We start from the raw sequence: 23,258 nt of genomic DNA, 5'->3' as shown, positions 1-23,258 counted from the left end.
CCCTTCACGCGCTGCACCAGACGCTACAGTTGGGCAAGGGCCAGAGGTGACCTATAGATACCTAGTAGCACATGCCCAGCCACGTGCCCCCTGTGGAGGAGGCGGGGGGCCCCAGGGCAGCCCCTTCCCCCCCCAACCCCCGCCTGCCACGTCCCCCGCCTCTCGGCCTGGAACCCTTTTCTTGAGTTCAGTTCCAGTCTCCACCTCCCCAGGACCCCAGACTTCACACTGCAGGTTCCTGGCGGTACCTGTGCTCCTTTGGCTGAGGGAGGCTGTGACTGCCCCTTTCCGGGTCGCCTGTGTCTGCGGACCACATTCCAGGCTCGAGCTTACACCCAGGTTACACTCTGGATGACCTGCTGCTCAGAGCCCAAACTTGTTTAAGCACGTTGTGATCTGCACAGAGACACCCTACAAACCCTGAGCAGGCCCAGAAGAGACAGGGAAGGGCCTGGAGAGGACCACAAACCCACATGGCAGGCTTGGAACTGGACATAAAGGCCTCTTAAATAGCCCTGGAGCCTGGGCGGCAGCTACCTCCGCAGTGTGGCTGGGGATGTGGAGGTTGGCTTCGGGCCTCCTCCCTACCCCCGCAGAGGCCACGCGTTTCTGGCTTAGAGCTGTGCAGGCACGCATACCAATTAGGAGACCAACCACAGCTGCTCACGCGCTCTGCCAGCCTCCTGCCATGCCTGGAATAGAACCCAGGCGCCCGGCACCCCGCCCTCTGCAGCCTGGCTCTCGGAGACAAAAGCCCTGCTCTGCTTCCATCGCAGCACCCGCGCACACCACCCTTCCTCCCACGCAAGCAAGTCATCCCCAGATGCTTCGTTGGAAGGCTTGGTTTCCATGACAACAGACGTGGCGAGCTGGCAGCCCGCTTGAGCTTGACCGGCTCTGGGAGACTCAGCAGCACAGAGAACGCCCAGAGCCAGCCTCCCCCCACCCCATCCCCCCGCTGCGGCCGGGCCCGCCCTCCCCGTCACCCACCCTCCCGATAACCCCAGTGGGTCCTTCTTTCTGTCCTGCCTTCCCTTCCACGCTGTTGCCTGCAGCTGCTTTGGCGGCGGCATCCTCGAATCCCTCCGTGCTTCCAGGAGGCTGGCGGAGGGGAGAGAAGGTGGGCGAGGTGAGGCGCTAATGGCAAGCGCGTCCGACAGGGAGAGGAAGCAGGAGGGCGAATGGGTCTGCAGGCCATCTCCCTCCCGTGCCCTTTCTGTCCCCTTGACACCCTCCCCCACTCCCCGCACACACGCAACCGAGTGGTGAACCCTCGGCTTCCATGGCTTTGCTGCAAAGAGGCAGCCTTACAATGTGATTCCCAGATGGGAGAGCAGGCGCAAGCTACAGGCTCAGCCTCAGAGAACGGCCTGCGGGGTCCCGCCACCCTCGCGGGGAGGGGGGACGGGGGGGAAGGGCGGGCAAAGGCGAGGCCACCCTCCTCCCTCCCAGCCGCCCGCCAGCCCCGGCGCTCGCGGTGGTAATTTTAGCTGGGAAGGGGCGGAACTCAGGAAACGTCCACCGCCTCCTCTCCAGCTCTATTTGCCAACCCGCGCCCACGGCCCGCGCTCGGGTCTCCTCTTCTGCCCGGAGACAGCCGCCGCCGCCGCCGCCGGCCGCGCCCGCGCGCCCAGGCCCCCTCCCCCCCAGGACCCGCGAGCCGATCACACACGGTGTCCAGATCCACTGGCACCGCTACCGTCAATCGCACACTCTCACACGTGCACAGCTCGCGTGCACAGCGGCACCGAGCAATCATATGCAGACTCGCGCAGGGAGCCGAAACCACGATGCGAGCAAGCACCGCCGTCACCGCCTCCCGCGCCCGCTCCTGCTCGGCGTGCCCCTCTCGGCGGCTCGCTTCATCCACACCCGCCACGAGGCCCCATCGCTTACACAGAAACGGTCAACCTTTCAGAAGAAACCGTTTAATTTTTTTTTCAAAGAAAAAAAAGCCATATAAATATTAGAGTATAAAACTTGCGTGAGACCTGGGAAGGGAGTGGGGGCTACGTGACTATGCAAGAGAAGCGCTTATAGGAGTCAGTACGCGGGAGGGGGTGGCCGCAGCGCGAGGACACAGCACGAAACACAGCACGGGCCGCTGCGGGCAGATTCGGGGACCGGCGGCGGCGCGGGGCCGGCCGCCCGCGGCCCGCTCGCCGTCCCGGGGAAGCACGCCGCACTACACTAGTGGCTACTGTACACCAGCCGGACGAGGGAAGGGGCTCTACCTACTGGGCGGGCCGGGGGCGGGCGGAGGGTCTATGCACAAGGAGGCACTGGGGGGCTTGAACTGGGCTCTGGCCACGAGGGGCGGACTGGGGGCCTGGGCAGAGGCCTTCGCAGAGAAGAAATGGCACCTGGGCGGGGAAGGACTGGGGCTGCGGACGCGGGGGGGCCCTGTGGCGAAGCCCTGACCCCCGGCGGGCGCTTTTTGTCCACCTGGTCCCTGCTCTAGCTCCTTGCCTCCCCCAGCCAGGGGCCAAAAAGGGCCTCGCCGGCCCTCCCTTCCTGCTGGGACCGCACCGATCCTTCCACCAGCAGCACCTCTGGAGCACCCAGCACCCACAGAGGCCCCTCTGACCTCTCCAGGGGCCCTGGTCCCAAACCTGCTCAGAGCTTCCCTGGACCTTCCGTAATGCCACTTTCAACCACGGGTGCTGGTGGCTCAGCCCAAAGCTGGCTGCCTGGTTTACCGCAGATGAGGGTCCAGCCTGGTGCCTGGCGTCAGGCTGGAATGGGGGGTCTGGTTAGTACCCTGGGGGTGGGTATACAGAGCCTCCTGCAAGACGCTGCTAACTGCTGGGTTGGGCTTTGCCCATCCCCTCATCCGCTGCACGCCCCGCCGCCTCTATCTTCCCACCCCGCACTTAGAACATGCAATGGAGTCTCTTGTTGGGGAGGGGAGGTCACAGCATGCAGTGGAAACATCCAACAGCGAAAGACGAAAACTGGTCCCCAGGCTGTGGGAAGAGGCATGGGAGCAGAGGCCCTCCCTAAATCCAGCAAGCATCAGTACCACAGGAGTGGCGACCATGTCTCCCAAAACATGAGCTTGGTTTCAGGTTCTGGAAGGAGGCGAAGGGGCTGTGGCATCGCCCATGCTTTGGGGGAAGGTGGAGAGGCCGAGGGGTCACGACGCCCTTCTGGCTCTTCAGAACCAGGAGCCTTTTAGGCCGCCAGGTACCTCAGTACCCCAGCCCCTTCCTCAGGAAAATGGAGCAGGTGGAGAAGGGGGGTGGGGTGGGGCCGGGGCAGGGGGAGTGGGAGGCAGAGAATGGATGGGCCTGATTCAATTTGGAAGATGGGGTTCAGCCGTCACTACAGGGCATGTGATAAATGGTGTCTACACTAGCCCGCTACCCCCATGGGCACAGCAATCGACTGGTTGGGGGTTCTCAGCAGAACTCCCTTTGCATATTCGATCCCCTGGGGGCAGAGAAGGGGGTGTTGACTGGGCACTTGTTTCTTTCCCAAGGGGAGCATGGCCTGGGCCCCTACCAGCATCCTGGGGGTGAGCCCTGAAAATCCCAGGCCTGGGCGCAGGCGGGGAGAGGCCGGGCTGGCTGGCAGGGGGCTGCCCTGTGGCTCCGGCCTGGCCTCCGCCTTACTTCTTCTCCTTCTTGCCCGACTTCTTCTTGTTGCCGTTGCCACCCGCCGGGGCCCTGGCGTCTCGCTTGGCAGCCGCGTTGGTCAGAGTGGCGTTGCTGCCCGGGACGTAGACGTTCTGGCGGTAGTCGGGCACGTGCTGCAGGGTGAACTGGGGCCCGTAGCGGGCACTCAAGCCCATGGTGCCGGCGCCCCCTCCCAGGGTGGAGCTCCCGTCAGCGGCTTCTGCAGGGACAAGAGAAGGACAGGGGCTCATCTGGAGAGTCCCCCACGGTCACTCTCCTACACACGGGCCGGTACTGACCACGCCGCGTGCTGGATCGGCCCTGACCACAAGGGCCAGAGCTAAGAGGCTCCCCAGGGACGGTCGCCTCGGTTTGAGTGCTAGCTCTCTTGTCTACTCACTGTGTCCTGGTCGAGTCTACGTAACCACCCTATGTCTCCTCAGTTTTCTCGTCTGCAAAATGGGGCTAAGAAGAGTACCCAGCGCTTCTGGTTTGGGTGAAGGCTGACTGAGACTGCACATGTGAAGCACCTGGAATAGTGCCCACCTCCTGGTAAGGGCCTCAAACATGCCAGCTTTAGCTGTCTCAGGCCTGAGATACTGCTCCCAAGGCCTTGGCCAAGGCCTCCCCGCAGCCTCTCTGCTCCGCACACTAGACCCTCTGGAGGGCCGCGACACAGCCCGTGCCCGCTTCCTTCCGGCTCCACCCAAAGAGTGGGCACAGAGTCGGTGTGTTATGAGTTAGGAGGGGGTGCTCTTCCAGGCATTCGTTTCGCAAACAGCAATGGATGCCCGCTCTGTGCCAAGCACCCTGCTAGATGTTGCACGTGCGTGCAACCGCAATGCAAAGCTCCAATGTACTATTAGCCTCACTTTAGAGGTCAGGGAAGCAAGGCTCAGAGAAGGTAAGGGATCAGACCAAGGCTGGAGCTCCTGCTGGAGCTCAGAGGGTTAAGAACCCGACTAGTATCCATGAGGACATAGGTTCAATCCCTGACCTTGCTCAGTGGGTTAAGAATCCAGCCTTGCTGTGAGCTGTGGTGCAGGTCACAGATGCAGCTCAGAACTGGCGTTGCTGTGGCTGTGGTGTAGGCCGGCGGCTACAGCTCTGATTCTACCCCTAGCCGGGGAACCTCTATGTGTGGTGGGTGCAGTACTAAAAAGACAAAAAAGACCAAAAAAAAAAAAAAAAAAAGAAAAGAAAAACAGGAGTTCCCGTCATGGTGCAGTGGTTAACGGATCCGACTAGGAACCATGAGGTTGCGGGTTCGATCCCTGGCCTTGCTCAGTGGGTTAAGGATCCAGCGTTGCCATGAGCTGTGGTGTAGGTTGCAGATGCGGTTTGGATCCCGTGTTGCTGTGGCTGTGGTGTAGGCCGGCGGCTACTGCTCTGATTAGACCCCTATCCTGGGAACCTCCATATGCCACGGTAGCGGCCCCAGAAAATGGCAAAAAGACAAACAAACAAACATTAGACCAAGGCCATCACAGCCAGGAGAGGGAGGCCTAAGTGCATCTTACCGGTATGCTGTGGGGTGTGGTCACCACCGCCAGACGCCTGGGCCTCAGCGCTACTCTGAAGGCAAAGGAGGGGAGAGGAGACAGCCCCGAGCCTTTGCTGGAGATGGTGACCACACGCCTGGGGTACGGCGTCAGAGAAGGCGACATCAGAGAGAGACCGCAGCCCAACTTCCCGCCGTGTGTGAGGAGAAACTGGGGTGCAGAGAAACACAAGTTCTGCCTCTGGCTCAGTGTCACCTGGGAGTTCGCAAGAATCGCAGACTCTCAGAATCTGCATTTTTTTGTGTGTGTGTGTCTTTTTAGGGCTGCACCCCCGGCTTAGGGGTTGAATCAGAGCTGTAGCCACTGGCCCACGCCAGAGCCACAGCCACGCCAGATCCGAGCCGCATCTGTGACCTACACCACTGCTCGCTCCCGGCAACGCCAGATCCTTAACCCACTGAGCAAGCCACGGATGGAACCGGCGTCCTCGTGGATGCTAGTCAGATTCGTTTCTGCTGAGCCACAATGGGAACTCCCAGAATCTGCATTTTAACGAGATCACCAGGTGATCTGTCCCCAGGTGCCTACCTCCCTGGGTGCCTGTGAGGACTCAAGGAGACAAGTGTCCACCCGGTGCCCAGGGACTGGGTCAGGACTCACTAAATGCTAGCTGCCGTCACCACCATCTCACCATTCCGCGTGTCACCGCTTCTACCCGACATGCTCCCTGACTGCGCCCAGGGGAGTAAAAAGCAGGAGTTCGGACGACTCTGGCGGGGCGCTGGGTTCCCTCCGGAGTCCTCCAGCAGCGGGAGGGTTAAAGCCCCAGGAACGCCCCGCCCCGCCCACACGAGCGCTCCCCCTTCCTCCGGCCTCCGTCTACCCCGCCCCAGACCCTGAGAGTGGGGCTAGCGGGTGACCCCAGCGGGCAGGTTGAGGAATCTCGGGACGCCACCCCGGGATTGGGACAGAGAGGACTGCCTCCAGAGAACAGCCCCCGCGGGGCGGGGCGCGCCGGGACGGCTCGGGTTTCCACCCGCAGCCCCGGATCCCGGGGCCCCCGGGGGCGGGAGGGGGGCGCAGCGGAGGGAGCCGCCCCTTCCCTCGCCCCGGCCCGGCCCCGGCCCTTTCTCGCCGCGGACTTTTCCCGGGTTTTCCCTAATTAACGCCAGGAGGGAGCCCGTCCTCGGGGTGCCCCCCCCCCCCCGGTCCAGCGCCCCCTCCTTCAGCCTGGGAACGGAAGTACTGGGGGGAGGGGGCCCGATCGGCCTGCAGCGCCGGGATTCCAGAGTGATTTAGGGGCTGGAGGAGGGGGGGCCGTCAGAGGCGCCGGAGGGAAAGAGTCACACGCACAAAGAGAAAGAGGAGGAGACGGGCAGAAGCGGGGCGAAGGGAGGCGGAGAGACGGGGAGGGCCTGGCTGGGCGACTGGAAGCCAGGCTCACCCACGCCTGCCTGCACCCAAAGTGTCTCCAAGGGTCACTCTGGAGACCACAAAGGTCACAAGGAGTGGATGAAAATGACAAAGCCGGCCCCCGCGACCCCTTCCCCAAAACACAGACCTGACCTTGGCCTGGGCCCTATGGGATGCGGTGAGGCGGGGCTGGACCAGAGGCACGAGGACGGGAAACCCAGGGCCAAGCGGAAAGAGGGTGACACTTGCTCTGCCACTAAGGAGCTGTGTGACCTTGGCCAAAGCCCTGCCAGGCCCCGCCTCGGTTTCTCTATAAATCTGAGGGGAGCAGTGGGATTGCCGGCTCCGACCTTGTGTAGAATCACGTTTCCAGCGGCCCCTGCTTCTACCCCTCGAGACCCACACTGGGCGGAAACCGGGACCTGCCCTGAGCCCAAGGAGAAATAGACTTTGCAGAGGAGCAGGAAAGACGCGAGCATCCTCGGCCTGGCGGAGCTGGGAGGGCGCGGGCTGCCTCCTCTCCTGTGCCCCACGGGCCTCAGGGAAGCCGGCTCCCCGCCCAGCTTCCCCCCACCCCCCAGCCGCCTCCTGCCCTGCCCCCACCCCAGCCCAGGGCTGAGCCCTGGTCCAGCTGCACCAGAGCCAGTGGAGCCACAAACCACAGCCTCCTTCAGAGCACACCTTCCGGGAAATGTTTATTTAAAAAGCCTCCCAAGTACACTTCCTTGCTGGATTACTTTCTGCCCCTCCGCAGCCCCACAGGCCTGGCTGGGCTGGACTCCAGGAGGCTCCCTGGCTGCAGGGCCAGGAGGCGGGTGTGAAACCAAGAGCGGGGGCCTGACCCAGCCACCTCCACCCCTGAGGTCCATCCCTGAGGCCCCAGGCTTGTGCTCGGGTCGGGTCCCGCGTGGGCCAGCGGGGAGGAGCCCTGACAGGGGAGCCAGCCTGGCGGTGAACCATGGGACCTTTGGGAGCGTTGGGGGCCATAAATACTGACTCCACTTCTGTTTTTAAAATCTGGATTTAGCCTTAAAAGCCTGCTTCCTGGCCTTAGGACTCAAAGCCACGAGGGCTAAAGATAATTTACCAGTCTGTTTATTTTCCTCAAGAACCCGACTTGGCATCTCCTCAGACCCAGCCACCTGCCTCTTTTCATACTCCGTATCCGGCCCCTCTAGAATTATAGCCCCCAGGCTTGGGCCAGCTCTGCCCCAGAAGGCCGGCCACCCCTGCCACTTCCTCCCTCCCTCTTCGCCAACCAGCCTGGCCTCGCTCAGCCTCGCGGCCATCTGGGGAAGGCCTTGCCAGATCTAACAAATCTCAGTCAAAGGGGCCCACTTACATCTGAATTTCACATACATTTTTTTAATATCGGATGCCCCAGTTCTAAGGTTTGCCATGTACCTTTGCTAAAATCCTATGCGGTATTTATCTGCGGTTTAAATGGACTGGGCCTCCCGTATCTCATCTGGAGCCCTCAGCTGGGAGAATAATGCAGCATTCAGAGAAGCGCAGCCTCTAAACCTGCTCAGCTCAAAGGGCAACTGAAGATGATGGAAAGGCGGACGTGCTTGAACTTGGGAGTCAGGCTAGGCTAGACGCACCTGTCTGCGGCTCCAAGTGGGGCCTGGGAGCAAGGGACTTCTCAGGTCCCTCATCTGTCAAGTGTAAATAGAGCCGCCTCGCAGGGCTGAGCGGACCTCCTGACACGAGGCCCCCACGTGGGCCTGGTGTGAGCAGGGGCACCGCATGGGCACGACTACAGCGACTGTCTCTGCCCGCCAGCCCTGCACACACACTGCCAGCCTCCGTATACGCCCGGGAGCTCGGCCTTATTAAGAGGCATCATTCAAGTTCTCCCTTCTCCCCCCGTGGGTGCGAGTATCTTTAACCAGCATGAGCCACTGCGCGTGGGGCAGCTCTCTGACGATCCTGTGCCGAGGCCTTGCCTTCTGCCCTCACGACCCCACAGTGAGACCTGTTGTTACTGTGCCCATTTATAGTCAGAGAAACTGAGGCTCAGAGGGGCTTATTCCTGGCCTGAGGACTCACAGCTAAGCGGTGGCACCAGAATTTGAATCCAGGCCCTTCTGCCTCAAAGCCTGTGCTCTGGGGGACTAACGATCTTGCTCTGCCCCTCTCTCAGGACTCTTCAGGGGTGGCACCCACCACCCGAGTCTCTGTTGTTCACGTTCTTTGTTCACCTTGTAGAGAAGCCAGAATCCTGCTCTGGGAAGTGGGGGCATCAAAAAAGAAACACGGAGCCTAGCGTTCAAGTGCCCGCTGGCTGCTGGAGCACCCGCACCCACTCCACAGACTGAGGGCGTCTCTGGGCCTCCTGCAGGGTCTTTCCTCACTCACGCCCCTCCGGGACCCCCCATCCCTCACTGCTCCCTAACCTGGCTTTATAGCCTGCAATTATGGGCCCTCTCAGACCCGAGCAAAGGTCCAGGGGAAGTGCAGAGGGTGAAAGCCAGTCTCGGGGCACAGAGCTGTGGGATGTACCCCAGAAGCCCAGGTCTCTCAGGGCACACCTGTGGGCACCACTTACCGCTGGCAGAGGCCAAGATCATGGCTTGCAGCATCTCCGTGTCAAACTGGTTGTTGGGCCAGGTGCCGGTTTCATCGCCATTCTGGGAGCTGGGGAGAGAGCGGGATGGTGAGCCAGGTCTCCGGGCAGCCCCCGCCCCGGCCCCCTCTCCCAGGGCCCCCAGACCTGGTCCCTGGCCCAGTCCGCGCCCGAGACCTGCTCCGTGTCAGCAAGGTAGGGGCAGCTCCTAGAGCCCTTCAGATGCCAGCCCTCCACTGGCCAGTCCCCCAAAGCAGCTTCCTGCTGCTCCAGACACCAGGGCCCTTGGAGGGAGAGAGCAGGATGCAAGGCTGCTTGCCCCCCACGAGGGCAGTGGGTCGCAGGGAGGGCGAGCAGACCCACAGCTGGCAGGGGACGTGGGAAGCGGGAAGATGTGCCAGAACTAGAGGAAGCAATGAGACCCTGCAGAACCTGGGAGGAGGCGCGGGGGGCCCATGAGGGCTTGGGGCAGGGAGAGAGGTTCCTAAATCTCAAAGATCACCACCTCGGTGGCTTGCCGAGGCCTCGAGATAAATTCGGGGCACCCACGCACCAGCCCCTCCCATTCGACAACAACCCCCCACCCCCGCCCAAACTCGCTACCCTCAGACCTTTTCCGAGGCCCTTCCCCGAACCCCTCAAGCTGCCCCTTGTGCCCTAGCATCCCTGCCGCTGCCTGGGTCACGTGAAAAACATCTGCCAGAGAAGACGGCGAAGCCCACGCAGCGAGCTCCGTGAGGACCAGGACCTTGTCCGCTTCCTACTGAGGCACCTGCCTGAGACCTTCGGACGCCCTGAACATCGAGAAACACATGAAGTGGTTCTGACTTGTTAAAAATGCTCACCCGTGCAAGCACCCGAAGCCATGCCAGGCCACCTTTCCCGCAGTGACTACGTCCTTTGGGGGATTTTCAGGGATCAAGTGATTTCCATGTTTGAGGGGAGCGGGCAGCAGCCTGACACACACAGGCTATTGGGGGACGCGTGCACTGTCTGCAACACTGAGGCTCCTCAATGAAAGTCTGTTACTAAATGAATGCGGAGAAAACGTACCACAAAAGTTATGTCACTAGGAGCCAAGAAGGACTTGGCACCAGGGGAGGGGCTGCAGGGCAGGCCTTGAAGGTGAGAGGGTGAGAGAGAGAGAGAGAGAGAGAGAGAGAGAATTTTGTCACGATAGCTGAGCACAGTCAAGAATTGCTTTACAGTGATTCCGACGTCTGTCCCTGCTGTGGTCTCTGATCTGGAATCCCCATCCCCAGGTAGGGGGACTCACCCTGAGGCTCCGATCAGAGCACCCAGCTGCTGTGCGGTGCCCTCTGCAGGGTCACAGCCAACTTCGGGTTGAGGGAGAAAGCAAGAAAGCCACTTCTCCCTCTACAGGTGGGGGAGGGGGGAGAGCTGGAGTTCGGAGCTCATTTATTCAACCCATAGTGACTGAGCAATTCCTGTGCGCCAGACACGGGGCTGGGGGCTGGGACTGGAGCAGTGAACTTGATTGAAATGGTGCAGCTCTGTGGTGCCCCGGGTCTCCCTTGAGAGGCTGGTAGTAAGTGATTACACATCCATTTAACCGGAAGTGGGATGAGACCATGGAGGCAGAGAGCGGGGGGCGGAGGGGAGACCCGAGCCCTCAGGTTTAGGCAGCCGATCATCAGTCCAGGCTCCCCCGAGGAAAAGACGGAATTGAAATCTGAGGAGACCAGCCAGGAGACAGGCCGGGAATGCCAGCCAAGCACACGGAGGAGGAATGAGAGGGAAACCCTCGCTTTGTAACAGCTGATGGGCAAACAGATTCCGGCCAGCCAGGGTCACCAGGGAATTCCGTAACACTAACTGCAGGGGAAGGTCACTGCACAGCCACGAATTTCCCCCCCCAGGTCACTTATTAAACACCAATAGTCAAAAACATCCTGGTAACACAGAGATCTGGGGATACGGCTTGAACCCAGTGAGCCAACAGCATCACTGACATTGGGACAGACGGACAGGAAGTGATTCCCAGAGGCAAGTGCACAGCGTCACCCGTGCAGTGTCCCCCCAGACTGCGCGACCCGACCTGACCCACGGAAACAATCAGCAAATCCAGACTGTGTGGCATTTCAAAAGACAACTGGCCTAGAGTCTGTACAACATGTCTGCATCCTAAAAAACCAAAAGAAAACAAGCCCCCGAAGCTAAGGAGGCTGCGCTAGACTGAAGGAGATGAAAGTGATGCAGCCTGCAACGCAACTCATGCTCCCTGACTGAATCCTGGCGTTAGAGACAAACAAACGCACAAACAAAGCGTGAAAAGGACATTTGAGGAACATCTCTGAAAATGTGCTAGTGGATTATGTGTTACTGCGTTGATGTTAAATTCTTCAAACGTGGCCATTACCAAGGATTTCCCAAGTTATGCTGGCGTTCCCGTCGTGGCGCAGTGGTTAACAAATCCAACTAGGAACCATGTTGTTGCAGGTTCAATCCCTGGCCTTGCTCAGTGGGTTAAGGATCCAGCGTTGCCGTGAGCTGTGGTGTAGGTTGCAGATGCGGCTCGGATCCCGCGTTGCTGCGGTTCTGTCACAGGCTAGTGGCTACAGCTCCAATTAGACTCCTAGCCTGGGAACCTCCATATGCCACGAGTGTGGCCCTAGAAAAAGACCGAAAAAAAAAAAAAGTCACGCTGTCTGCACCCTCAAATGGTCCAGAAAACACAGGCGTGGGCTGGGTAGGGTGTGTGTGTGTGTGTGTGTGTGTGTGTGTGTGTGTGTGTGTGTGTGTGTTGGAAGAGAGAGAAAGTAACTGTACAAAATATTCAAGACGGATGAACCGAGAAGCGTACGTGGGTATTCATCACACTCCCCTTTTGGGGGGCTACGTCGTAGGTCAAGGCAAAAAGCTGAGGAGGCAAATTATCTGGGAGGAAGGCAGTGTTGTGAGCGCCCCCTGAGCAGAGGCAGAGCGAAGTCCCAGCCAATGCTGCAGGGAGCTTGCAGAGTTCAAAGCACTGAGAGAAAAGCCAGTGTGGCTGCCACTCGGAGGTGGCATCAGGGCCTGGGACTGGAGACAGCCTAGAGCTCGGGGAAGCCACCAGCGTCTTTAAAGAGGGGGTTGTCACGATCAGATTTCATTATGTAAAGACTGCTGGCAGCCCTATGAGAAGACCGAGGGTTGGGGCATCTGCGAGGACGGGAGCCCCGTGGTGGAGCCTCGGCCACCCCCGTGTCCATGAACATCCAGGAGTCTCCACCTGCATCGGGATGGAGCTCCCTCTGCAGCTACCTGAGGACGCAGGCCTGAGGCGGGTGGGCTCCGGCCAAGGAGAAGGGGCAAATGGGGAGCAAGTGGGGAGGGCAGGTGGGGGCGGGGCGGCCAAGGTCAGGGCGGCGGTTGAGGGAAGAAGGTGAGGGGACAGGCTGGGCTGCAAGGAGGCGTCTGGGGAAACGGTCGCCGGGGCGGGCCGTCAGCTCTGGAGCTGCGGGAGCTGCGTGGACAGACTTCTTGGCGAACCCTTTACTGAGAGCCTCCTATTCCCTAGGTACCGGGCTGACTCAATCCTATCTGTGTCGGCCTCAGGAGCCCCACTTCCCAGCAGGTGAGACTGGGGCTCAGAGAGGTTGAGACACTTTTCCCAAATCGTACAGCTGGCAACAACCTGCAACAGGTCTACTGTGACCCCAAAGCCCATGAGCTTGACATACCCCAAAGCCCATGAGCCCAGTACGTCAAGCTCATGGGAAAGGGGACTTGTCCAGGATCGGGCGAACAGTGACAAACAATAAGGAAGGAGATGGACGACGTCTGACTGACCCTTTCCCGAGAACCCTGTGACAGGCCCCCGGATTTAAGAGATGACACGGTTCCTGCCCCAAGAGGTTTGTATCCTGCTGCTGGGGGAGTGGGTGAGGGACAGTCTCAGAGCCTGGGCTGTGGTAAGATGCTCCCTGCAGCACCCTCAAAGGAGGGGAGTTCCCCATGTGGCTCAGTGGTGATGAACCTGACTAGTATCCATGAGGACACGGGTTTGATCTCTGGTCTCTCTCAGTGGGTTAAGGATCCAGCGTTGCTGTGAGCTGTGGTGTAAGTCGAAGACATGGCTCAGATCCCGAATTGCTGTGGCTGTGGTGTAGGCCAGCAGCTGCAGCTCTGATTGGACCCCTGGGAACCTCCCTATACTGCAGGTGCGGCCCTAAAAACCAAAAAAAAAAAAAGAGAGAGAGAGAGAAATTTGGGAAAGTCACTGTGGAAACAGCATAGACTTAACTGTGCTACATCTAAATGTATATTATTTTCATGTACTAAAAATCTATCAACATTTTAAAATATACATTCTTGGAGTTCCCGTTGTGGTGCAGTGGAGACGAATCTGACTAGGAACCATGATGTGGAGGGTTCCATCCCTGGCCTCACTCAGTGAGTTAAGGATCCAGCGTTGCAGTGAGCTGTAGTGTAGGTCGCAGATGCGGCTCAGATCCTACGTTGCTGTGGCTGTGGTGTGGGCTTGCAGATGTAGCTCTGATCAGACCCCTAGCCTGGGAACCTCCATATGCCACAAGTGTGGCCCTAAAAAAGCAAAAAAAAAAAAAAAAAAAAAAAAGGAAAAAAATAAAAAGTTAAAAAAAATTAGGGATGGTTTCCTGGGCTGTAAAGTTATGGGTGCTTTTTCTTTGAAATTGTTTTCTCTGTTTCCCATGTTTCTATCATGAGTGTGGATCATGTGCAAAGCAGAAAAAAAAAAGGTTGCAGTTTGTTTGTTGAATGACTCCCCATCCTGGCGCTATCTCAGAGAGGAAGGGGGGTGGAAGGGGAGGACAGAGTGGGGACCAGGCAAAGTCAAATGGAGACCCTGCTCTGGGCACAGGGGCTGGGAACAGCTGCAGGGCGGGGCAGAGGGCAGAGCCTGAGAAAGGAGAACCGGCCTGCTGGGCTCAGGGCTCGAGACCACAGCTGTTGGGATCAGAAGCCCCAAGGACAGCCTGAGCTGGGCAGTGCGGGGAGCAGGTGCATGCGGCAGGCAGGGACCTCAGAAGACTTCCTTTGGTCTAGGCAACGCGACCCAGCCCTGGCTTCAGCTTGAACCCGGTTTTGTGAGAAACAACACTAGCGGCGCTCTGACCCTGTCCTGCCAGCAGCCAAGAAGGGCCAGAGAAGCAGTGGGGGAGACCAGAACCAGGGTTCTTCTGAATGAGCAAGACCCCCCCTTCATCCTTGAGCTCCACTGACTCAGCGGAAGAGCAGCCAAGAGAAGCCCCATCATTCTGCTGATGGTGGAGGCCTCACTGCTCTTCCCTCTTTTCTTCAGCTCACCTCTTTCGCCCTCTTTGTAGGACCGTGGATTTTACCTACCTTCGATCTCCTACCAGAACACTCCCTGTCCTACAGGAGGTGCTTACTAACTATTTGATGGCCGGACTGGGTCCCTAACACTGACTTCATCTGGGCCACTGTGGAGCAGAAATGTGCGCGCCACCCCCTCCAGTTAACTCAGGGCGAGAGAGCTCCCTCACCCGCCCCTCCGCCTCCCCAAGCGCTCAGGTCCCACATGACTTCAGGCCATCACATCTCTCCTTCGATGAAAAGGAAGTTGAGGCAGGGGCAAGGCGCCCAGGCCAGGGGGCTCCCACGATCAGCAGTGACTTCGCCTTCAGAGCCAGGACAGGGCTTGGGGTGGGGGCGGGTCAAGGGAGGAGCACGGCTGCCCTGCACGGGTCACCTCAGCTCCAGCGCCACCTCCTCCTGGAAGCCTCCTCCATCCCCCCTCCCGCAACATTCACAGGAGACACCCCCCCCCCCCCCCCCGTTTTCAGAGCTCACTATGATTGGGGGCTAGAAGTTTTTGGAGTGTGGTTTCCTGTCTCCCCTGCTGGCACGGAAGCCTTTGAGTTCAAGGATCGGGTCTGCCTGTTCCATCTCACAGGCCAGTGACTAGCACAGGGCCTGGCTCATGGTGCATGTGCTCAATAAACACTTGCATGAATAGATACACGAGTGGCTATGTGAATGACCTCACGGATAGCCTGTGGGGAGGCTGGCAAGACCAGCTGGGGTCAAGGGAGGGGCCAGGGCGGCCCCAAGCCACCTGGCTTGCTGTCTTCCAGGGGCCTCCCGGGCACTGCCTTGAGCTCCGGGTCCTGGTGGCAGGACTGCGCACGCCCAGGAGCTGAAGTCTCCAAGCTACACCAAGCTACCCGGTGTGTGGGCTCAGCATCCGTAGCATCTGCGGAAGTGTGGGCAGCAAGGGTCCATCAGTGAGGGGGTAGGGAAGGCAGCCTGATCTCTGTGCCCCCCTCCACCTCCCCCAACCCCCAACTCCTAGCTCCTTGGACTCCACCAGGCTTCCAACTTCCAAAAGGGAGGCCTGGCCCAAAGCCCACCCCACTCCCCTCAGACTAACTGCAGGTCTTTTGCGGGAGACCCCTCCTCCTTCACCCCCAGGGAGTTCCTGTCTTAGCAGGAATGCATACCAGATTGATCCGAGCAGCTGGGACAGCCAGAGATGGGAGATGGGAGGGTGTGGGGCCGAGATCAAAGGCTCTGTGTGCGGCTGGGGCGGGGTGGGGGGTGGGCGCGGCAGGGGGGGGGTGTCTGGGGGGGCAGGCATGTGTGTGCTGGCTTCCCCTACATTTAAAGAAATCAGAGACAGGGCTACAGAGTCAAAAACGGGATAAAAGACACACAGAGAGAGAAAGAAGGGGCAGCAGAGAAAGAGACCCAGTGAGGCAGAGACAGACAAGAGACTCAGAGATACAGAGACAAGAGAGGAGGCCCAGAGCACAGCAAAGAAAGCAAGAACAGCAGGGCCCTCAGAAAGCACGAGAAGAGAGCATGTAGCAGAGAACAGGGACAGGGACGGGGAGGCAGCGACAGAGAGAAGGACAAACGGAGGCTGAGGTGGAGTCACATTTACTCACTGAGCCCCAGCCCCAGCCAGAGGCACAGCCCAGGGCGCAGAGACACGAATGGGAGGACCCGAGATGCAGCAACAAAGACAGAGACTGCAACAGATGAGAAAGGCCAAGGCAGAGATGGCGAGCTGAGATGCAGACGGAGGCCACGAAGCCTCAGAAGCACAAGGCCTGCAGGCAGAGAAGGGAGGGCCAGGGCCAGAGGGCAGCCAGGGAGGCATCCGCCGGGCCCCCTGCCCCCAGGGCGGCTCCCCCTCCTCAGCCTCGCCTCTAGCTGTCACCTCTGCTCTGGGCTCTGCCCCTCGGGCTCTGGGAGAGGCGCTGGCCGCTGGCCCTCCTCCCCTCCCCTCCCCTAGTCCGATTCCTCTGTTTGACCCGCCAGCCTGGCGGCCAGCCGAACCCGGAGCCGGGCCCCGGAGCCAGCAGCTGGGGGTAAAAAGCTTCCTCTCCACGGGGAGGGAGACCCGCTTAAGACCATTCTTTGCTCCCGCAGAGGCCCCCAGATGCACGGAAAGGTTTGCGTGGCGGAGAGAGGGGAGGCGATGAGTGTGTGAATTGTGTTTCCCAAGTGGAAGGCACCTCTCCCTTCCGGGGTTTGGGTCCCGGTCCCCGGGACACCGCCGCCTCCCTGGCACCGGGGCTGCGGGAGGAAGCCACGTGCAGCCAAGGCGGAGCCCTCCCCCATCTCCGTCGCGTCACCGTCCCCGCCGCCGAGGAAAATGCCGCAGAGCAGAGGGTGGGCGGGACGGGGAGTCACCTACCCGCTGGTGCCGGGTCTCTGGGCCTGAGAGAAACGCCAGTCCGTGTTGGGCGGGGCTTGCTGTGGAGAAAACAGAGGGACAGGGCTGAGTACCCAGGCGCCAAGGTGAGGGGCTGGCCCGTGGACAGGGACCAGAGGGACCCCCGGGCTCAGAGAGCAAACACCCTTTCTCTGCCCCCGCGACCCCAGCCTCAGAGCTCCTGAGCCCAGATTCAAGGGCTGAACCCTGGCACTCGGAGGAGGGGGGCCGAGACGCACCCCCATCCCATCCCCCACCCCCACCCCCACCCCGTGGCAGCTTTTGGCTGAGAAATTCCACCAGCACCAAAAAGAAGTTCATTCAGCTCCTGGGCTGCGAACAAAGCATCCTTTGCGGCAAGATGGCTGCTTGCTCCCGGTAACCCTTTTCATGCCAGGCTGTGCCTCGACACAGGCAGAGGGACGCGTCCTTGAGCCCCTTGGCTCTCAAGGATCCCTTCCTACAGCTAAATACATATTAATTTAGGAGCCATGCCAGACTGGGCCTCTGCAGGGCATCCAAGGCCTGGGACACTTCTCACCCCCGGAGCTCTGTGCCAGATAAGCTGGGGCTACAGAAGCAAGAACAAGGCTGCTCTGTCTGGGCCGCGAGAACTGCTGGGCCGGAGCCCGGCAGAGATGAAGCTCCCACAGCCTCCAAGCAACGCCAGCCCCATCTCCAGGGCTCCCAAGGGGCGGGTCTGCAGCCATCTCCCACTTGGATGGAGGTGTGGGACTCTGGCCAGCCACGTCACTCCCAAGTCCCCCCAGCCCTCCCAGAAGGTGTGTGACTCCGTGACACACTCTCACGGAGCACTCCCAGAACCATCTCCTCACCAACCTGGGGTGCACTGCTACCTAATTCTCACACTCACTCCCGGGAGCAGAGAGCATCTCCGATTACACTGGGGAGAAGGAAAACCTAGGGCTGCCAAGTGACTCACTCTGAAGCTCACAGGTGGCAGCGATGCGAGCAGAACACAAGCTTAGCATCCCACGTGCGACAATCATAGCACATCCCCGACTGCCCTGAGCAAGGGCACAGGGATGTCTAGCCCTTGGTCACTGGATTCTTTTCGGCTTTTTGCTTTTTAGGGTTGCACTCGTGGCATATGGAAGTTCCCAGGCTAGGAGTCGAATCAGAGCTACAGCTGCCAACCTACACCACAGCCACAGCAACCCGGGATCCGAGCTGCATCTGTGACCTACACCACAGCTCATGGCAACACTGGATCCTCCAACCACTGAGTGAGGGCAGGGATCGAACCTGCATCCTCGTGGATACTAGTTTTATTTTGTTTGTTTTGTTTCCGCTGCACCACAACGAGAACTCCCAGTCACTGTATTCTTAGACGCAGCAGAATCTACATGGAGATGCAGGAACCATGACAGACTGGAGAGGAACCGGGCCAAATTCACAACCATAAGGACGGCGGGTCCACGATTCTTCAGTTAGGGCTGCTCAGGGCTAAGATGCCCCAGACAGCTTTTCTCCACATGTAAATCTCTACAAAGGAATGACGTCCCATCTCTGCCCCATCCAAGCAGATTATTAGCCATGCCTCCGGCCCTCCAGCCTTTTGTTGTTGTTGCTGTTTAAGGGCTGCACCAGCAGCATATGGAAGTTTCCAGGCTGGGGTCGAATTGGAGCTACCGGTCTACCCTACAGCTCATGGGGCAACACCAGATCCTTAACCCACCAAGCGAGGCTAGGGATCAAACCCACATCCTCATGGATACTAATCGGGTTCTTAACCCGCTGAGCCACAAACGGGAACTCCCCTCCATGTTTATAAATACCAAGCAATTGAAAGCACAGATTCTGGCGTTTGAGAGACCTGGGTTAGACCTTTTGCTGTCACTCATTCTGTGAACTTGAGCAGCTTACTGGAGCTCTGTGAAACTCAGTTATAAAGGGGCAATGGGAGCGGTGCTAGGACCTATCCAATGAAAGCGCTGGGAAAGAGTGAAGGAGAAGCCGCGGTTCTCAGAGCAAGTGGGCAGAAAGCTCTCCCCATCAGCTCTCAGAATCACTCGGGGGTGATGTTTCAAAATATAATTCTGATTCAGTAGGGTGGGGTGGGGTAGGGATATATTTTGAAATAAACAAAGCTCCTGGAGTGGTGGAAACTTGTGCTTTATATGATTACCGTTTCCCCCATATGCGAGGGCACCCAGGCAGCAGGCAGAAGCCAGGGCTTTCCATCCGCCAGCGAAGCAAGAACTCGCCAGAGTCTCAGATTCTTTGGTGGGTCACCCCCCGCCCCCACCCGCCCGCCAAAGCCCTGATCCTAGATGACTGGGCGCTTCGGTCACGACAGCGCTGAAAGCCTGTCTCTCTGAGTCCAGAGCCCAGGTGCCCTGGGCTCCCACTTCCCACGAGAGGACCCGGCGGTGGTGCTACTGAGTCCCAGGCTGCCTGTCCTACAGAGGCACCTATCTGCTTGTCCCAAGCTGAGCCCATTATCCCTCAGACCACAAAGCAGCTCAGCTGGCCAGAGCTGAAGCTTCTGGGCTGGAGGTGCCACCACCCTCCACTCACAGCCCCGGGACCAGCAGGACCAGCCGGCCCAGGGGTGATATGGGCCTGCCTGTGCCTAGAGCACCGAGAGGCTACGGGGCGGATGACTCAGGCCCTCTGGGAGGCTACTGCTCCAAGCAACGGCAGGGTGAGAGGACACTCCCAAGTCCTTGCAGCACCTCCAGGACCTGGGATCTCGCCCAGGGCACCCTTGGTCACGGCGGCGAGTACCTCTGAAGCAGCAAGGTGGGAGGGACAGCTAATGCCTGTGCACCTGGCAGCAGGCGGCTGGCAGTAAAAGGCGGTGGGCGCGGAAGGCCAAGTGCAAGGGGTGTGTGCGCGCACAGGTGAGGCGTGGTGAGCCCTGCGCTCGCGTGTCCAGGGCGGGCCCTGCAGGTGCACTTCTGTCTTATCCAGAGACGCATTGGTTTGATGTGGGAAAAAGGAAGGTTGAGAGTAACAGTCAAGTGACAGGTCCAGGGAGGAGGAGAAACCTAACAAGAAACCTCAAGACCAGGGGAGCGGGTCGGCCCCAGAGCCTCGGACGCTGGCCACAGGTGTGGGTCTGTGACCGCCTTCGCCCAGTCGCCTGGACCCAGTGGAAATCCGCAGAGTGACCCCTGGATCCCACCTTTTCTGAGTGTGGGAGCGGCATCCATCTTATCCCTTCACCCCTCACCCACAACTGCCAGCCCCTCCCCAGGCTCAGAACCCCACCCCTGCCTGGGCCACACCTCTAGTTCGGCGCCATCCGTCCAAACAAAGTCCTGACATTCGGGCCCAGCCCGCACCAGCAGAGTGGATGCAAGTTCCAAGTCCCTGATGTGGCTGAGCGACTCCTCCACCGGCGGCGCCCCCGGGGGTTGCGTCGGGCCCCTCACCTGGCTCCGCTCCAGCAGCGTGCTAGAGCGGGACCGGAAGGCGTCAGGCTCCGGCGCCAGAGCTGAGGGCTGCTGGACGCTGAGCGGCCTTAGAAAAGTGAAGTCACTGCCGTCGGAGGCTGGGGAAAAGCACGTCCGATAGCAGTGGCCGTGCGAGTCCGTGGGCCGCAGCGTCACCTCCATGTACTTGAGCGTGCCGTCTGAGCTCACCTGCAGGTTGGGGCTGGACTGCTTATAGAACTCCCGGGAGGGCGAGTCCGGGCGCCCACAGCACCGGCCCCCACCCCCACCCCCGTCCGCGTGCCCCCGAAGGCACTTGGCCGACAGAAAGGTGAAGGTGACCAAGGAGAAGAGGCTGATGGCAGCGAGAGCCACAATGAGGTGAAGGGTGAGGCCTGAGCGCTCGGGAGGGTGTGTGAGGAAGTCGCTGGATCTGGGCAGCTCCTCGGGGTCCCCGTCCTCCAGCACCAGCAGCACGGTGGCCGTAGAGGACAGCGCAGGGTCCCCGTTGTCCCTCACCAGGACCACCACCTGCTGGGTGTCGGCGTCATCCTCCAGGAAGGCCCGGGCTGTCCGCACTTCCCCGGTGTGGGCGGACACCAGGAAGAGTCCCGGGGCTGTGGACTGCGGCAACAGGGAGTAGGAGAGCCATGCGTTGTGGCCCGCATCAGCATCTACGGCTGTCACCTTGGTGACCAAGGAGCCAGGGGGAGCAGAGCGAGGGAGGCGCTGGGGGACCGAGGGGGCCCGGCCCTGTCGGGGGTGCAGCACGGCCGGGGCATTATCGTTCTGGTCCAGGACGAACACGTGCAGCGAGGCGTTGGCATGCAATGGGGGGGAGCCAGAGTCCCGAACGCCCACCACGACCTGCAACATCTGCAGCAGCTCGTAGTCAAAGGTGCGCTGAGCGAAGACCCGCCCGTCCTCGGGGCTGACATGCACAAAGGAGGCGGCCGGGGCTCCCTGAATCTGACTCCCCATGATGGCGTAGGTGAGGCGGGCATTGTCCCCAGTGTCCGGGTCAGAGGCAGCCACGGTGCAGAGAAGGGCACCTGGAGGCCGGTTTTCTGCGATGTAGGCCGTGTAGAGGCGCTGGGTGAAGGAGGGCGCGTTGTCGTTCACATCCGAAATGTTGAGCTGGATGGTGAGCCGTGCGTGCAGAGGCGGCGAGCCCGCATCGTGGGCCTGCAGCTCGATGATATAGTGGGACACGGTCTCGCGGTCCAAGGGCTGGCTGGTCAGCAGCGAGTAGTGGTTCTCGGAAGGCCTGATCTGAAACGGCAGGTCCGGGGAGATCTCTAGGCTCACTTCGCCGTTTCTCCCCGAGTCTCGGTCCCGCACGTTAAACAGTCCCACCACGGTGCCCACTGGTGTGCTCTCCAGGACAGGGTTGACCAAAGAGGCCAACAGCACCTCCGGGGCATTGTCATTGGCATCCCCCACGTCCACTTGAACCACACAGTGGCCTTCCATGGCCGGCTGTCCCTGGTCACGGGCTCTTGCATGAATTTCATAGAAACTGGACTCCTCGAAGTCTATGGGCCCCAACACACGGATTGCTCCACTGCTGGGGTCCAGGCCAAAGAGACGGCGCACGGCCTCAGATGTGTGGTCTCCGAAAGAATAGTCTAGTTGGCCATTGGTGCCCTCGTCTGGATCGGTGGCATTGAGGCGGAGCAGCAGTGTGCCCACAGGGGCATTCTCTGGGAGTCCCACACGGAGAACTGAGGACTGGAAGGCTGGAGCGTTATCATTGACGTCCAGCACAGTAACGGAGATATGGGTGGTCCCGGAGCGGGCTGGGAGGCCCCCATCCACAGCGGTGAGCACCAGCTGATGCCCCGCCTGGGCTTCGCGGTCCAGCTGCTGCTCCAGCACCAGCTCTGGAAACAGCTTCCCATCTTTCAGCGTCTTCACATTCAGCGAGAAGTGGCTATTGGGGCTCAGAGTATAGAAGCTCACGGTATTGGTGCCCACGTCTGGATCCTGGGCGCTGTCCAGCGGGAATCGTGCCCCGAGGGCAGCTGATTCTGAGATGCGGATCTCTCGCTCGGGGGTGGCAAAGCTAGGAGAGTTGTCATTGAGATCCAGGATTTCTACCTCGACACGGATTAGTTCCAGGGGGTGTTCGGTCACCACCTGTACTGGCAGCAGGCAGCTGGTGCTGGCTCCACACAGGCTCTCTCGGTCGATCTGCTCATTCACTGCCAGAGCACCGCTCACCAAGCTCAGGGAAAAATAGCGCCCGTTCTCCTCTGAGCCCAGCCGCAGTCGGCGGCTCAGCAGATCTGACACCTTTAAGCCTAGATCCTGAGCCACATTCCCCACCAGCGTCCCCGGCTCCGACTCCTCCACCACTGAGTACCGAAGCTGCCCAGACCCCCAGCCCCAGCAGCACAAGGACAACACGCAGAGCACTTGCCATTTCCCAGCGCGCTGCGGGGGTGTCTTGGGCCCCATGACCCGGAAGTCCCTTCCCGGACACTGACTCGGTGCTGTCCTGTCTCCAAGGTAGACCCAGGGCTTGGAATGTGGCAGCTGCAAATCTCTGGTGGCTCCTTCCAGCCTCTTGCAAACTGCTCCGAGGTTTGTCTGCCTGCAGCAGTGCTTCTTAGTCACCAAATGGCGGGGGTGGGTGGGGGGGGAGGGGAACCGAATCCGAGTGGAGCTGGGGAGCTGGGGGAGGAGAGGCGGGCAGCAAGAGCAGATCCCCCACCTCGGCTGGGCGTCTGATTGGACCAAAAGTCTGTCTGCTCTCAACCAATTATAAAGTCTCCACAGTCCTGGAAACCTTAGGAACAGGCGCTGCAAATGTGTGTGTCACAGAAGCCTCCTACCTGCCCACTCATTTCAGGCTGCGGGTTGATTCAGCCCCCTTGGCAGCCAAGTTTGACGGCTCAGATGGCGCTCACCAGGGAAGACAAAGTGGTACAAAACTTCTCTGCGTTCTGTCCCAGCAACTTCCTCCACGACTTCCGAAGCTTCCACGACTTTGCTGGAACCACAAAATTTTGTCCTTCTCCGAGACGCAAAGCCCAGGTGTCTCTCCCTCCCTCCCCCATCCTGCCAAATGCTGCCCGGGTGAGAGAA

General features: G+C 60.0%; 1 protein-coding gene across 18 annotated transcripts in view; it reads right to left on the bottom strand.

Annotated features, from left to right (window-relative positions):
- Positions 1–1,912: 1,912 nt before the first annotated feature.
- LOC100736974 (protocadherin gamma-C4) overlaps positions 1,913–23,258 on the bottom strand; it is a 189,180-nt gene continuing 167,834 nt past the window's right edge. For 12 of the 18 annotated variants that reach the window (XM_085014854.1, XM_085014853.1, XM_085014852.1 and 9 more), the window contains exons 2-4: positions 16,750–16,808; positions 9,084–9,172; positions 1,913–3,837 (exon numbers count right to left, since the gene is read on the bottom strand). In XM_085014854.1, the coding sequence (XP_084870980.1) occupies positions 3,611–3,837; positions 9,084–9,172; positions 16,750–16,808 (375 nt within the window). In that variant the 3' untranslated portion in view covers positions 1,913–3,610. Of the gene's footprint in view, positions 3,838–9,083; positions 9,173–16,749; positions 16,809–20,021; positions 22,793–23,005; positions 23,164–23,258 lie in introns of those variants that run through there. The other 6 variants (XM_085014857.1, XM_085014858.1, XM_085014842.1 and 3 more) reach the window with 4 other exon arrangements.

Source organism: Sus scrofa, chromosome 2 (genome assembly GCF_054392235.1).
Source record: "Sus scrofa isolate SSC_HxYL_T2T_F1_AM1 chromosome 2, Sscrofa_HxYL_maternal_Yorkshire_Landrace_v2.0, whole genome shotgun sequence".
In the NCBI taxonomy this organism is placed as follows: domain Eukaryota; kingdom Metazoa; phylum Chordata; class Mammalia; order Artiodactyla; family Suidae; genus Sus; species Sus scrofa.
The sequence above is the reverse complement of the archived record's forward strand: the minus strand, read 5'-3'. Positions and strand labels throughout refer to the sequence as shown.